The sequence below is a fragment of the Nothobranchius furzeri genome, chromosome 15 (genome assembly GCF_043380555.1).
Source record: "Nothobranchius furzeri strain GRZ-AD chromosome 15, NfurGRZ-RIMD1, whole genome shotgun sequence".
NCBI lineage: Eukaryota > Metazoa > Chordata > Actinopteri > Cyprinodontiformes > Nothobranchiidae > Nothobranchius > Nothobranchius furzeri.
Window position 1 is genome coordinate 46,069,856 of NC_091755.1, and position 17,061 is coordinate 46,086,916.

General features: G+C 41.7%; 1 protein-coding gene across 1 annotated transcript; it reads right to left on the reverse strand.

The window, feature by feature from the left end:
- Positions 1-14,670: 14,670 nt before the first annotated feature.
- On the reverse strand, positions 14,671-16,389 carry LOC139063327 (L-rhamnose-binding lectin SML-like). Its single transcript, XM_070544939.1, has 7 exons — positions 16,233-16,389; positions 16,063-16,110; positions 15,741-15,765; positions 15,596-15,640; positions 15,028-15,160; positions 14,835-14,938; positions 14,671-14,748 (listed from the first exon to the last, which is right to left on the reverse strand). The coding sequence occupies exons 2-7, from the start codon at positions 16,108-16,110 to the stop codon at positions 14,726-14,728; spliced, it is 378 nt and encodes a 125-aa protein (XP_070401040.1). The 5' UTR covers positions 16,233-16,389; the 3' UTR covers positions 14,671-14,725.
- Between the last annotated feature and the right edge of the window lie 672 nt (positions 16,390-17,061).

The following is a 17,061-nucleotide window of genomic DNA, read 5'->3' on the forward strand; positions in this document are numbered from 1 at the left end:
AGTCCTTCAGACTTGCTGGCGGCTTAGGTCTTAATCTGTGGGTGAAGGTGCTGCGTGACCCAGTTTTGACCCAGCCGGGCAAATACGACCTTTGGCACAGAAACCCATACTTCCTAACGTTACAGTAGGAGGGATCGGGAGATCGACAGGCGGATTGGTTCAGCATCTGCAGTGATGCGGACGCTGAGCCGATCTGTCGTGGTGAAGAGGGAGCTGAGCCAGAAGCTAGGCTCTCGATTTGCCGGTCGATCTATGTCCCAATCCTCACCTATGGTCATGAGCTTTGGGTAATGACCGAAAGAACGAGACTGCGGATACAAGCGGCCGAAATGAGTTTCCTCCGTAGGGTGGCCGGGCTCAGCCTTAGAGATAGGGTGAGGAGCTCGGACATTTGGGAGGGACTCGGAGTAGAACCGCTGCTCCTCCGGATCGAAAGGAGCCAGTTGAGGTGGTTTGGGCATCTGGTCAGGATGCCTCCTGGACGCCTCCCCGGGGAGGTGTTTCGGGAATGTCCTGCCGGCAGGAGGCCCCCGGGTTGACCCAGGACATGGTGGAGAGGTTACTTCTCCTATTTAGTCCGGGAACGCCTTGGGGTCCTGCCGGAGGAGCTGGTGGAGAAGGCCGGGGAGAGGACAGTCTGGAGCTCCCTAGTTGGGATGCTGCCCCCGCGACCCAAACCCGGATTAGTCCTGCAGGTACGTTCCTTTTGTTTGCATTATACATAAATTTTAAAATATTGTAGTCCACCAGATCGTAGAATTTTTGTGTTTTTAATTTTATAAATAATATATTGGACGGATCTCTGCAGTTGCTCCTTGTGATTATTCTTATTGCTTTTTTCTGTAAGATGTACATGGAATTGGTGTAAGTTTTATATGTTGTTCCCCAGATTTCAACGCAGTAGTTCAGGTATAGTATGATCAGTGAATTACATAAAAAATATAGTGAATTATTATCAAGCAACGCTTTTGCTCTATGTTACAGTGCAACAGTTTTAGATGCTTTAGTTTTGACACTGTTTATATGCAGCTTCCAAGACATTTTTTGATCAATGATGACTCCAAGATACTTGACTTCTTTAACTCTTAATATTAATCTAATCTATTTTTAATAAAATGTCATCATTTGAATATGTATTACTAAATATCATAAAACATGATTTATCACTGTTTACTGTTTGTTCCCATCAAACCATAGTTTAATTTTTTTCATCTCTTGTATCACTTCTATCATCTGCTCAACATTATCTCCTGAATAGTAAAAAGTTGTATCATCTGCAAATAAGGTGCATTTTAATATATTGGATGCCTCAACAATGTCATTTATATAAATGATAAATAGTCAGTGTTGGGAACGTTACTTTAAAAAAGTAATTAGTTATAGTTGCTGATTACTTTGTCAAAAAAGTAACTCAGTTACTAACTGAGTTACAAGATCATAAAAGTAACTAATTACCAACAAAAGTAACTACTTAGTTACTTTTTTCATTAAAGAATGCAAGAATTACTACAATAGTGAAATATAAATGACTAATGACTGGAACATAATAAAATGTTTGTCCAAATGTTTTTTATGAACCTGAATAATTTCAATAAATAAGCACTTAACAGGAGGAACTACTAACAGGAGCATTACACTAATCTAGACTATTAAAAGGTCACTGTGTGATATTTAACAAGACCCCAATCAGCTAACATTTAAAATTGCAAATAGAAACACCTGTAAAGGTTCCCGAGCCTTTAAATGGTCTCTCAGTCTAGTTAAATTACAGAAATAAATGTAATTTTGCACAGTATTCTAATTTTTCCAGCTTCACATAATTGTGTGTTTTTAGCAGCATTTCTGTTGCTGGTAATCTAGTAACGGTTAAATAAATAAATAAAATCCTTTAAAATGACACTAGAAGAGGCACAAGCCTGATGGAGGACTCACATTTACTAACTTGGGTCAGACCCAACCACAGAAGAGCTGAAGCTGGGTGGTAAACACACACACAGGTAGTTCTAATAACACCTGAGCTCCATGCCGTCTGAGACCGATGCATCAGTGTTACAGCGGGACTAAAGACATGATCAGAAACAGGTTACAGCTGGATGATCTGGGAAGGTAGAAGATCAGGACGTCTGAGCGGTGAACAGGTGAGCGGACCTTTGGGACGTCCCGCTGTCACGCTAAGAAGGGCACGGCTGCAGACCCCACCTGCAGCAGCGAATCTGCGGGGGATCTGCAGCCGTAGATATTCATCACGTCTTCCTCGTTCTTCACGGGCCGTGATGCTCTTGGATGAAAACATCTACCTCTAGCTCCTGATCAGCTGATGACAGCTTCAACACACCGCGCTGCTTAACGCACGCATTTCCTTATCAGTAACAGAAACGATCGTTTTGACGTGGGCCGCTGCTGTAAAAAGTGAGGCGCGAACCGGAAAAGCTTCTGCCGATCACAATTCAACAACGGATTATGAAAGAACGGATAACGTTCGAAACACGCAGATTCTTCCTGATGTGAGAGGTGAGTCTCCACTTTGTTTTGGTTGTTTTGGCGTCAACATCATCCTAGCGCGCCGACACCTCTCTCTCCCTGGCTGCAGCTGAAGTGTGGCGGTCGGAAAGCCTGTTGCTCAACGTTCGACAAGCACATAGTAACGCACAACCTTCCGTCCCCAGTAACGGTAACGGCGTTGTAACGGCGGGAAAAGTAATTAATTAGATTATTCCGTTACCTATAAAAGAACGCCGTTAGAAACGCCGTTATACTTAAACGGCGTTACTCCCAACACTGTAAATAGTTTAGGGCCCAATACCGACCCCTGTGGTACACCACACGTAATGTTATTTATAAGTGATTTTGTGTTGTTTATTTGAACATATTGCTGCCTATCGGTAAGATAACTTGTTTTCAATTTTAGTGTCATCCCTGTGATGCCATATTTACTAAGTTTTTTAATAAGAATTTTATGATCCACTGTATCGAATGCTTTTTTTAAATCAATAAAGATACTTATGAGATGAGTTTTTTTTTTGTCAATGGCTTCCTATATTTCTTCTGTTAATTCCATTAATGCCATGGATGTTGAATGATTTGTTCTAAAACCATACTGACTGTCATTTAATATCTCTTCTTTGATCAGGAATCGGTCCAGCCAAGCAATATATAATTTTTCTAATATTTTTGAGAATTTTGACAATTAAGATATTGGTCTGTAGTTGGAAACGTTATGTTTGTCTCCACTTTTATGAAGTGGTATGACTTTTGCAATTTTCATCCTGTTAGGAAATGTCCCTGTTGCAAAAGATAAATTACATACCGTAAATCCTCTAATACAGGCCGGTATTCAATTAAAGGATGGGGCTCCAATTTTGGCCGGTGTCGGAGTTGGCGGAGGTGAATAATGGCCGGTCTCTTAATGTGGCTGGGTGGAATGTGGGAACAAGCAAGTACGGGGGGCAGTTGTGTAATCGTCTCACTTTTGATTTGCCAGTGATAGACCGGGAGGGTAACTTTAACCGTGCGGAGACGAAGAGGAGGCGAAAATTTGATATCAAGTTCAAAGAGAACGTGCTGATTATGCTGCAGAACACTCTGGGGAGCAGTAGCAGGGGTTGTATGAACTAGTCAACTTCACTATAGTGACTTTTTATGCCCGTCGTCGACTAGTCGCTGTCACGTGATAATGACCGGCAAGATGCAGCCCTTGGAAAAGACAGCAGCCTGCTGTCAGCAGGTGACAAGCTCCTGCGCTCGGGGGGGCAACGCGCTGTGCCAGAGCGTCGGTACTGACACGTGATCGTTCATGTCGATTCATTTCCTTTGATGTTTTCTGTCTTTTATTTGTGCCTGATGTGTTTCGCTGCTGTGGAGCGGGGCACATCACCTTGTCCTCCGACGCACCGATCACTGATGCGGCCGCCAAGCAGGGAGCACTCCGCTGTTTTTGCGGTCGGTAGATCTGCCTCCTGAGCACGGCCACAGTAACAATCAGGTGTCGCCACCTCAAAAACTAATTTAACACGCAATCGTTCATGTTGGTTCATTTCCTTTGATGTTTTCTGTCTTTTATTTGCGCCTGATGCGTTTCGCTGTGGAGCGGGGCGCATCAACTTGTCATCCGGTGACGCACAGATCACTGATGCGGCCGGCAAGCAGCGAGCACTCTGCTGTTTTTGCGGTCGGTAGATCTTTTAGAACTGCAATTCAAAGGTAACTCATGAGGTGAATATATAAGAACCCCTTTAGGATTGAGAGGAGATGCAGGAAGATAATAAACAGACAGGACAGAAAAAAAGTCAAATAAAAACAAGTTAGTTTTTGTACCTGGTGGTTGCAACAAACAGACACCATTGAAGGTAATCAGAAGTGAGGAACAGAAAATGAAATAATTATTTTAATGTTTAGAGCAGCAGGAACACTGAGAGGCTGCAGGCGCATCAGTGAGTTTGCGGCCGCGGCGCAGGGGGAGGGGGGAGATGGCTGAAGCAGAAACTACCGTTGTTAAAAGAAATGTGTTTAACTTTGGAAATGTGGGCGCAATTTTAATTGTCAAAAACTCCAGCGAACCATTAGTTCATTTTGCTCAAATAGAAATAGAGGCCTGCCTCTAATACTGGCCCTCCTTCCAATAAAGGCCTGGAGCTTGAGTCAAATACAGGCCCGGGCCTGTATTAGAGGATTTACGGTATATAAGTCAATGGATTAATAATACTTTCTATTATATTTTTTATTAATGTTATGTCTAAACCATCACAGTCAGTACTTCTTTTGTTGATGCATTTATTGATAATATTTCTTATTTCATCACTAGTTACTGGACTTAAATATATACGGTTTTTATTGCTTTTGATATTCAGAGAATCAGAGAGAGCTTTATTGCCAGCGCTTCAGCGAACCAGAGCATAGGAACTTGACTTCACAGAACAGCCTGATCAAGGTTACACACACAAACATATAGACAGAACAGGTACAGGCAGACCACAAGAGCAGCCATAATGGTGCTCGCCTATACTATAATTAGTTCTTTTAGTTTCTTTTGGGAATGTTTTTTGCCAAGCCAGGTCCCACATTAGTAAAAAAAAAATGGTTACATTCATGTACTATTTTACTGGTTTCACTAATTTCAGACTGTCCGTTTTCAAAATAATTCGGAACAGTTGAAGCTATTTTATTTCTTTTCATGACATTATTTATTATTCCCCAAGTTGCTCTAATATTATTTTTGTTTTCTTCTAATAAATTGCTATAATATTCCTTTTTTTGCCTTTTGATTATATAAACTAATTTATTCTTACAGTTTTTGTATTTCCTTTCTGCTTCACTTGTTCTTAGTTTTAAAAAACATCTATATAATGTATTTTTTTTCTTACAGGCATTCAGCAGCCCTTTTGTCATCCATGGTTTGTTCATCCTCCCTCTTTTGGTTTGAGTTTTTGTTTTACACACAGTCGCAGCTGTGCTCTGAGTCTGAGCCACCAAGGTCAATTGCGGCCTGAAGGGTATAACTAGAAACTAAAAATGAAAAATATAATTTGAACAGATTCTCAAAATTGTTATTTATTTGTTTCGCTATTAAGCACAGCTGCTGAAGACCTTATTGCATTTGAGCCCCTCCGTGTGGACTTCAGTAAGTCCAGTCAACATGTTCCGAGTTCAGAAGGCACGCTGTCCACTGATGTGGACATGTAGTAAAAATATTTGCAAATTAATGAATGTTACAAACAATGTCTGTGGAAATGTGTTACATTCACACCCAAAGATGAATGAAAATAAATGTTAAAAAATTATGGTTGAAGATTTCATATTTCATGCATCAAAAGGTTAAGCACTGGCCAAATATTTAATTCCTGGTATTCTGGTGATTACTATAATCTGAACTATAAACTGTGTCACTTTAGTGGATGAAAGTGAAGGGGTTTAGTGGAATCCCTCAATTTGAGACATTGACTGTTTATCAGTACTTGGTAGTAAATGAGTGCCTAAATAAAAGCTAAGAGTGTATATTTTGGTCAAAACAGTAATCCCAGACCAACTTGACTGACTATTGTCAAATTGCATTTTATCTCTTTTTTTTTTTTTTATCTTTGTCTCTGACACTTTAAATAAGACAAGGGAATTCTCAGCAAATGACAATCGAGCCCGGGCAACAGTAGATTTGGTGTGCAGCACCTGTTGAAGTTGAAAACTGCCTTTTGAACACTAAAAATATCGGTTGTCATGAACTGAATCTCCTGGTGTCTGTCAAATGTAGAAACTTGTTCAGATCTCCGATTAGCGGACATTGTGATTAGAACAAGGGGAGAAACTGTCTGGAAGTAAAATTAAATGAGACAGCAGATTAAAGCTGTTGTAGGGAATTTGCATTTAAAAAGTCTCAATTCTTTTCATTCTTCATGTATTCCCAGATTAGGAACCTTGAAATGATTTGACACAGAATTTCACGCTCCTCTGTGTCTGGGTTAAACAGCACAGTCGTATCAGAATGTGAACACGCATTCTAACAGAGCTTGGGCACAAGTGAGAAAATATTCTATCAGCCATGTGATTCTTAAGCAGAAATCAGAAAAGCTTCTAATATAGTTCCTAAAAGATAAAATACCAAGAAGGAAGAGTAACTCCAAGTTGTTAATTTAACTTCAATGTTGGTTATGGATAAGTTAATGTTTTTGATTTAAATATGGTTTTTGCACATTTTTAAATTTAGAAAGAAGTAGCTGGACAGGTGATTAGAATTCATCTGTCCTCTTTGGGATGTAAACATCAGCCCATGTTTCCTAAATCAGTAGAGATTACATTAATGTTGACGCAGCTGCTTGGCCTGGCTCACTTTAGAATTAGGAGAAATAAACTTATGTAGTTTCTGGCTGAAACATTTAATATTGGTAAAATTTAATCCAATTAACAAACAGATTTATTGCTGAATACATCAAATAGTAAATTTTGTACATGACCACACATTTCATTTATTGTAGGACAGGCAGTGTGATATTGCCTACATTTCATAACTTGGATTTCATAAAACATGATAAAGTTTAAAAATCTTTGTTACACACCTAGATTTATTTTATAAATAAGATTTAGCTGATAAATGTTCATGTGGCTTACTGAGTGAGTTGGCTGTTTCATAGTAAGATTCAATTTTTTTTATGTGACTGAGTGTAATTAGGCACTTCTCAGGGCCACATGCCCTGAAAATGAAAACCTCCCCGTTCTGAACCCAAACAGGAGACAGCTGCAGTCTGCTAGTTGCGCTGACCTGTCCACACACGCAGAGTGTGACCAGACACTTCTCCGAGTAAGATGATTAGCTGATTCCTCTTGACAATCTGCTGACTCTCTGACGCTTGTAGGTAAGGTAAGGTAGCGCGACTCATGTTGCGAATGACTGCAGTCACCAATTCTTGTTATGTGTCTTACCCACGTATGTCTGATCTTTGAATTGTGTGTGCTGAAACTGAATTTCATTTCTCTGTATGTCCTGCACATGTGGAGAATATGACAATAAATTACTTTGAATCTTTTTGAATCTTGTGTGTCTGTTGAATACCAATAAAACTTGATTATGAGAGTAAACAAAATAATATCAAGCAGAGTGTGACCCCTGATAGAAGGTTAAATGAACAGAATTGAGATGTCAAATTTAGGAGTGATAAATGTTTTGTTTTTTAACTTAAACTAACAAACTTTCAAAAGTGCAGATTATGCTCTTTTAAATTATCATCTATGAATGACCTGGTTCGCTCCCTCGAGCAGATTCTTAAATACTATCATTAACCCAATATCATTAGAGATTACCAATATCTTCAAAAACACTGTCTATTGTAGATAGAGGGATTTTATGTCACGTTGAGGGTTGGAGGAGGAGGAGTAGGACCCAAAATGCAGATACCCAGAACAACTCCGAGCAGGAGAGGATGTAAAATTGGACATCTTTAGTAAGATGATGAGTCCAAAAAAAACTAAGTAGGACAGAAGCCATAAATCCTTGCGAGCTAAGAGGGGGGGAGGACAAAACAATGCTGACATGTACAATGAACCAACACCACACTGAGAAGCAGACAGGGTTAAATACACTGGGGCAGGATGATTGGGAGATGAGCAGCAGGTGTGTGGGCAGAGGAACCTAGTGAAATCAATTTACTAATCAGGGAGAGGAAAGTGAGCTGAGGAGCGGAAAATAACATGACCTAAGAATAAAAACAAAACCTTTACCTTTAAAACAAACATTACCTGCCATTTTTTTTAGCTGATAGTTCTAGTCTATTTTTATTCTTATTGTGTGTTCATGTTATATGTAGCACATTAGAACCAAAGCAAGTTCCTAGTTTGTGAATTGTTTGTTCACTGACAATGGCAATAAACCTTTTCTGAGTTCTGATTTTCTAATGATCTAAGGAGGAAGGAGAACTAAAACACCGGTGGGGAAAGAAATACACTAAAAGAGACTGATTAAATAAAAAGCTGAACCTATAGAAAAACTACAGAGGGGTGACTTGGGGACACTAACGGGAGCACAGGACTTAAATACATGACAGCCAGAATGCTCCAAAATTTATAAAAAATGAGTTTATTAAAACAAGAATTACGTCTTGATGAATTCAGTTTTCAGCTGATTCTTGAACTGGCCAATTCGGGAAAAAAAAGCCTCTTTTGAAACCATCTCGTTTGACCTCCAGTCAAAGCCCGTCTGCAACTCTGCGAGTGATTACAGACCAAACAGCTCTTTTCAGAGCTACTTCACACCTCAGACATCTAACCTGCAGACCCCGGGTTGCATCTCATGTCCGGTGAAGCTGAACTCAGAGGAAGTTACTAATCTCTGAGTGTTGCGGTTTCGACATCCAATGACCTCACCACTCGGACCGCATCCCTCCGGACCACCGAGAGCAACTCATATCAAGGGGATCGTACGCCAGCACACTGGAGTCTGATGAGTTTAAACAATCAACTCTCTAGTTATAAACAAACAACAAATTATTTTACAACCCAGACTTCACAACTTCTCTCAGATACAAAGAATGGTTTTGCTAAAACATCTAGCTTCCATCACACCACCTCACACATCACATTAAATTACTTCATATCCATCACACCACATCTCATTATTCATATCTTGTCATGTATAAATTATTAGTTTAGGCAAAATAATTGTATTCATTTTATAAACTATAAACTGACTCTGTCTGAATTAATACGAAGTGTGTTTATGGTCCTTAAAAAAATCAAAGAGCCCTAAAATCTTCTGATTAAAATCTCGCTGCAGCATTTTGAACCATTTGGAGCTGAGCTAGAGCAGCCTTGCTAATATGGCACGGTATGGGGGCCAAAATTAAGCCTACTGCCCAGCAGCAGGAGGCTATATAAATTCTGAAGCAAACTACCGACCTGATTAACGATAAGCTGGCGCTGGTAACTGAGAGGCTGGCGCTGCTTACTGAGAAATAGCACCTTTACTGGCGTTACTACTAGATACGCTAGGGACTAGCAGCCCTCGGCTGGTCATTGACTGGTTCAAACACTCCCTCTGCTGTCTATTAGCATGGATAGGCTAGCGTTAGCCTGGACGGGCTGGTGTTAGCATTGGAGAGGCTAGCCATTAGCATGCCTAGGCTGGCCACTAGCTGGATTTCTTACCCCCTCGATGGACCTTTAGCATGGATAGGCTGGCGTTAGCTTCGGAGAGGCTAGCCATTAGCATGTCTGGGACCTGGAGTAAGATGGCGCCGGTGTGCATGGCTTGCTGTCTGTCACTACCAGTGTTTTGTTTGGTTGTTTTTATTTTATTGACTATTGTAGGAAATGCCAACTCTCTCTTGGTATATGATCGCCTAACCCTACTGGATCTCCGACCTTCTGCCAAAAGCTGGGCACAATGGAACCAAGCTGGACATAAAACTCTGCCCCCGCTAATATCGGAGATCCCGGCTCACCTGTGCCGTGTTCCAGATCAACCACACCGGCATAAGTGCCGTCGCCAGGGTCGCCGGGCCGGCTTCCTGGTGAAGCTGAAAGCTTCTTTTGGCTATTCTCACAAGCCCTTATTTAGAAAACAAGGAGCGGTGCCAAACCTCCGCTTCTCTCGGCGATCGTTGGATCCTGTCTGTGCCTGGCTGGTACCTGTCTTCGGCCTGGATGGGACGTCCCAGTCCCGAAAACCCTGCTGTCCTCGTCCCCGCCGGCGTGGTGTGAATCTGCGAAACCTGCGGCCTCTGTGTCGGGCTTCTATGACGGCTAGCGACGGGGACCCGCCGCTTACTGCCAGGTTTGGCCTGATAAATGCTAGGTCTCTAGCGAATAAAACATTTATTTTGAAGGACTTTTTTACATCCCGAGGACTGGATTTTCTCTGTGTCTGCGAGACGTGGCTGAGTGCCGGTGAGTGCAGCATCTTCTCAGATCTTCTACCTGGCGATTGCTGCTATTTTAATTCCCCGCGTATGTTGGGCCGAGGAGGAGGGATAGCCACTATCTTTAAAAGTCCTTTTAGATGTAAACAGCTACCAGCACCGTCGCTTACCAGCTTTGAACTGTCTGTGTTTGAGCTGGGCTGCTCTCACACAGTGTTGTGTGCGGTGGTTTATCGGCCTCCTAAATACAATAAGGACTTTTTGGATGATTTTGCTGACTTTTTGGCTGAATTCATGCCAAAATATGATCGCATTTTTATTGTTGGGGATTTTAATATTCACGTATGTTGCCCTGATATGCCCATGGCGAGGGGCTTTTTAAACCTTATTGATTCGTTTAATCTGGTGCAATGTGTGGCAGGTCCCACACATGAACGAGGACACACACTTGATCTTGTTTTATCTCATGGCTTCCCTAGTTTTAACATAGAGATTTGTGATGCTGTGTTTTCTGACCACAGTCCTGTGTTGTTTGAAGTTCCTCTTGTATGTGCCTCAGTTAAACCTCCCGCTGTTGCTCAGTGCAGACGTGTTTTTAACTCCTCCACTGCTGAACACTTTTCAACAGTCTTTAACCAGATTTGTCAGATCCCGGATTTTTCATGCAGCCAGACTGATGATCTGAGCTCTTGGTTTTATTCCACCTGTCGGACTGCTTTGGACACTGTGGCTCCATTAAAAACCAGGCGGCCTAAAACCAAATCTGAGCCTTGGCTGAACGAAATGACCCGAGCTGTCAGACGCGACTGCCGTCGAGCTGAGAGCAAATGGAAAAAGGACAAACTACAGGTGTCATTTCAGATGCTGAAGGACTGTTGGCGTCAATATCAAAGAACTGTGAAAGAGGCCAAAAGAAAACACTTATCGGACATTATTTTGTCTAACTGCCACAACCCGCGTGTTTTATTTAAAACTATTAACTCTGTTCTTAGTGCACCATATGCTGACTGTATCGAGCCCTCATTAGAAGCCTGTGAAAATTTGTTACTCTTCTTTATTGAGAAGGTCTCCTCCACAAGGGCTCAAATCTGTCCTTGTGCTCATGACCCCTCAGTCGTTTCCTGCTCTGCTGTCTTTGACAGGTTTGAGCCTGTGACTCTGTCATGTCTACAGGAGACTGTTGGTCATCTTAAGCTTGCAGGGTCTCCAAATGATGCTGTTCCTCCTCGACTTTTAAAAGAGGTGTTACTTACAGTTGGTCCTTTGGTTCTTGAGCTGGTAAACCATAGTCTGATGTCAGGCGTTGTCCCTAAAGATTTTAAACATGCAGTATTCAAACCCCTGATTAAAAAAACCTGCTCTTGATCCGCAGGATCTTGCGAATTACAGGCCTATCTCCAAACTACCGTTTCTTTCTAAAATTCTTGAAAAGGTAGTTCATAGCCAAATATTGGCCTTCCTAGAAAAGCAAAATGTATTAGAGGTTTTCCAATCTGGTTTTAAACCCTTTCACAGCACTGAATCAGCCCTTTTAAAAGTTTTTAATGACATATTCTTAGCTACTGATGCTGGGGACTGTGTTGTTCGTGTTGTTCTTGTGCTTTTAGATTTGACAGCTGCTTTTGATACTGTGGATCATGCTGTTTTATTCTCTCGTTTGGAGCACTGGGTGGGCATTAGCGGCACAGCTCTGGAGTGGTTCAGGTCCTATTTGGCGGGGCGAACATTTTGTGTCAGTCTCGGTGACTATGTGTCGTCCTCTGCTCCGCTCTTGTGTGGTGTCCCGCAGGGCTCAGTTCTAGGCCCACTCCTCTTCTCTTTGTATCTTCTTCCTCTCGGTTCTATATTGAGAAAGCATGGCATTGCCTTCCCCTTGTATGCTGACGACTGTCAGATCTATGTCCCTCTAAAGAAAAAAGGCAGAAACCTCATACAGCCATTACTACAGTGTCTTGACGACATAAAGGCTTGGATGTCTGTGAATTTTTTAAAATTCAATGATAAAAAGACTGAGGTGATGATTTTTGGTAGTCCTACTGAGACCCCCAATGTGTTTGTAGATTCCTTGGCCCAGTTTGTTAAACCAAATGTCACCAACCTGGGGGCCAAAGTGGACTGTGATCTGAAGTTTGAACATCGGATTAAGGTGGTGGTAAAATCTGGCTTCTTTCACCTCAGGCAGCTGGCAAAAATAAAGCCAATTCTTTCACGGCAGCACTTTGAGACAGTGATCCACGCCTTTGTAACCACTCGGCTGGATTACTGTAACACACTCTACATTGGGGTCAGTGCATCATGTATTAGTCAGCTACAGAGAGTGCAAAATGCCACAGCTCGTCTTTTAACTGGCACTCGAAAGTTTGAGCACATTTCCCCTGTTTTAGCTTCACTTCACTGGCTGCCCATTTCTTTTAGGATTCATTTTAAAATTCTTTTATTTGCTTTTAAAGGTCTTCATGGCCTCGCCCCCTCTTATCTCTCTGATCTGATACAGCCTTACACTCCCTCCCGCTCTCTCAGGTCTGCTGATCAGCTGCTCCTGATTGTACCCAGGACTGAGCGTAAATTTAGAGGAGATCGCGCTTTTGCTGTTGCAGCTCCAAAACTGTGGAACGAACTTCCTTTAGAGATAAGACAGGCCAGTTCCTTATCTGTTTTTAAGGCACTCCTGAAAACATACCTCTTTACCCTGGCTTTTGATACCTTGTGAGATGTTGGTTTCTATTTTTTATTTTATTTTAGCTGTTTTAGGTGATTCAAATGCGGTTTTATCAAGTTTTATCAAGTTTTTATTTTTTAATATAGGGCTAGTTTAATTTTATGTATCATGTGTTTTATTTATCTTTGCTGTTTTCTGTCTAGTCAATTTTTTAATGTATTTTCTGTACAGCACTTTGTTCCTGTGCTGGGTCTTTTAAAGTGCTTTAGAAATAAACTGGATTGGATTGGATGTCTCGGAGAGTCACTTACTCTATTACAGTCGATGTGTGGGTTTTTTTTGTACATATTATATAGTTTTAATAAAGATAACATCACAATTTAAACAATTATTAACCTGTAATTCAATACAAAGGATTTCAAATCCAAAGATGAAAAGTACTAACTAGTTAGCTCTGGCTTTTTCTCTGATATGTGCAAGAAAACCAAAATATAAAAAGAAAACACCATCAACCTGTAATTAAGAGCAAAATGGAGTTTACGCAGCACCTAATCAATGCTAACAGGCTGTCGGCTTTACAATATGCTTAAAGTTAATGTGTATATACACGCGTTCTGTCAAAGGAACAACTGTGATTGTAGGTCATAGTATGTCATCCGTTTAATAAATGTAAAAAAAAAGCATTTAGTAGAGTAAGTGACTCTCCGAGACATGCTAATGGCTAACCTCTCCGAAGCTAACGCCAGCCTATCCATGCTAAAGGTCCGTCGAGGAGGTAGGAAATCCAGCTAGTGGCCGGCCTAGGCACGCTAATGGCTAGCCTCTCCAATGCTAACACCAGCCCGTCCAGGCTAACGCTAGCCTATCCATGCTAATAGACAGCAGAGGGAGTGTTTGAACCAGTCAATGACCAGCCGAGGGCTGCTAGTCCCTAGCGTATCTAGTACTAACGCTGGTAAAGGTGCTATTTCTCAGTAAGCAGCCCCAGCCTCTCAGTTACCGGCGCCAGCTTATCGTTAATCAGGTCGGTGGTTTGCTTCAGAATTTATATAGCCTCCTGCTGCTGGGCAATAGTCTTAATTTTGGCCCCCATACCGCGCCATATGCTAACTCCAAAGTAGAGGGAGTTGCAGTAATCTGAGAGGTGATGAAAGCATGGATTACTGTCTCCAGGTGAGCCCGTGAAACTAGTGGCGTAATCCTGGATATGTCTGCTACTGGAGTTGACCTGATTTCTGTTTTTGTCTTACAGATCCGTCTTAAAACATTTTAAATACAGTTTTACAGATTAATCCAGCTTAAAAGGTGAAACTAATGACAAATTAACTTTTGCAAATGATTCTCGTTTCAGCTGAGCTAGCTTCCCGTTGGGCTGCTTCCACAAAGACGTGCAACTCAAGTGCAGGGAGGGTTGTGTACAGCAGGGGGGGATGTTCAGAGGAGTGGTTTGATCCGATCATAAGAGCAGGGACCAGCACAATGATTGGGCTGGATTCCTCCATCACTTTCAATTTTTTTTCTTTTTTGACCAAACATTCATTTTTATTAGCTTTGGCATTGATATCAGTGTGTGCAGAAAAATCCAGTCCTGTAGTAAAACGCTCCAAAAAAAACCCAAACTGCACCTTAAGTCTAATATTAGTTTGTAAAAAAGAAACCATGAAGACAAAGACATGAATGCATGTGGTTTTATTGATGTTTCTTCTGAGACTCAAGCTTGGTGCTTGATTCAGTCTCGGGGATAGAACCAAACTGTAAGAAGAAAACCACAAATTAAGTCTGTTGTACAAAAATGTTTCATGTAACAAAACTGCAGGATTGAACTGGTTCCTACTCACAGCGACACCTGTAGGTCACATCCAGGTACTTGAAGGTTCCAAAGCAGGGGTCTCCAAAAACCTCGTTACTGGCTGTGACGCTGCAGCTGTTTTCCCCGTTACAGCTGTGGATGAAGAGCAGCAGGAGAACCAAACATTAAAGTTTTATCTCCGCTTTAATGCTGGACTTCAGAGAAAAAGAGAGAAACGGTACTTTGAAGCAACAATATCAGAGAGAGTGGAGCAGGAGGTGTCTTGGAGCTGAGATGGAGGACGTCCGGCGGAGCAGGTGGTTTTGTCATGACGTCCATAGTCCGCAGACCTCACATAGATGGCAAATCCTGGAGCTGAGGTTAAAGGTCAAGCAGAACAGTTTTAACACAAAACTTTCCGGGAGTAAAATGTAGCTAAAAAGCGTCTCAGAAGACAGAAGGTTTGAAACAAAAGGAAGAATCGTGTTTCTGAAAAGCTTCAGTCTGAATGAAGCTTCTTCATTTGCTTTGAGTTCCAGGCTCGTGTCTGTCCAGCAGGAATTTAACAGTTATGACTAAGAGACTTTTACTCAAACGAGCCTGGACTGTGACGCGCTTCAGGAAGTTTAGTTTCTACAAGTTAGAAAATAAAAGATGTGAGATGACTTTGGGAGGACACCAAATAACAAACTAACGAATCCTGGGACAGGAAACGTTCCTCACCGCCGTCTCCACCAGCGAACACTAAAGAAATGAGCTGGTTTGTAACCTGAAGGGTTTGTGTGAGGCCAGAGGAAACCAGAGGCTTACCACACGTCAGCTGGACCGTTGAATGCTCACATATGATGACACGATCTGTAAAAAATATGAACTAAATCAGATGTTTTATAGTTTCATAAACAGTCACGATGCTTTCATCTGAGAAGCTGCTGCAGTAAAATAAAAAAGAACCTACTTGTACCGAAAGCTTCACAAAACATCTGTGGATGTAAAAAACAAAGAGTCAGAACCAGAATGAAGCCAGTAGAAACACATTTCTATGTGGACTGGTCGGACTGGTGGAGCTGGGAGCTCTAAGATAAATCATTGGTGTTATTTTAAATCTGAGCGTTTAGCTGAAAGAGGATCGTCTGTAAAACATGAACGAAGCTTCTGCTTCGATGGTTTTAAACACGTTTCATTGGTTCGTTTCTCATCAGGTCATCATGAGAAAATAAATCCACCAAAGTCACATTCATGCTGATTATTTAACTGCAGAAGAACTTCTGCTGACTCACATTTCCTCCGATCCCGAGGAGCAGCAGGAAGAGCAGACCTGACGCCATCTGGGTAGAACGTGTCATTTTAGTGTTCAGGAGGAAAATCCACATTAAAAGACTTTTCTAAAAACTCTGACGTGGATATCATCACTAGCAGTAACAGCTGATGAAGAGCGGTCAGGGTTTACCTTGTTGTGATGAATCCAAGCAGCAGCAGCAGCAGTCTCTGGGTGAAGGATGCCTTCCTGAACTAAACACAGAGTTTATATACCGTTGCTCCAGCTGGTGGACCTGTCAGTCACTGAGAACAGCTGATTAGATAAACATGAACACAACCGGGCAAACACACCCAACCCTAACCCAGCTAGTACTGGGACTGGTCAGTGTGGGTCAGCAGCAACGACTGCTCATCAGCAAATCAGCAATCAGTTGAGTCTCTTGCCCAAGGACACAATGGCAGCATTCTCTGCTGGGAGCTGGGAATGAATCCTACAACTGGGATTACTGGACAACATGCTGTACCCCTGAGCTTCTGCTGCCCCCTATCGAACTTCATCGGTAGTTTCACCACAGCTACATTTCACCTCATATGAGATCTTTTCTAAAGTCTTTGAATCATCTGTAACTTTTTTCAGTTTGGAGACAAACACCAGATTTAATCAACGAACGAACAAACAGAACAACTCAGTTCCGTTGTTGGGTTCTTTTCTGAACAGAGTAATGGATAATTGTTCACCTTGCTGACAAGTTTTGGCTGCATCCGTAGCAAGAAGGTGAATAACCAATCTCTGATATTCAGAAAAGAACCAAATGAAGGAACTGAGTAACCATCACAGAACAAACTAAACGAAGACGAGGACAAGTCTGCTTAGATGAATGAGATCATTAAAGTAAAATACAACAATCTCCGTGCTTTTGTATCAGTTTGAAATGAAAACAGAAATCATGACTTGTGTAGAAAACCCAAGTCACGTGTCCAGGGTCATGTGACTGAAGCTTTGAGTCAAAGTCTAACTC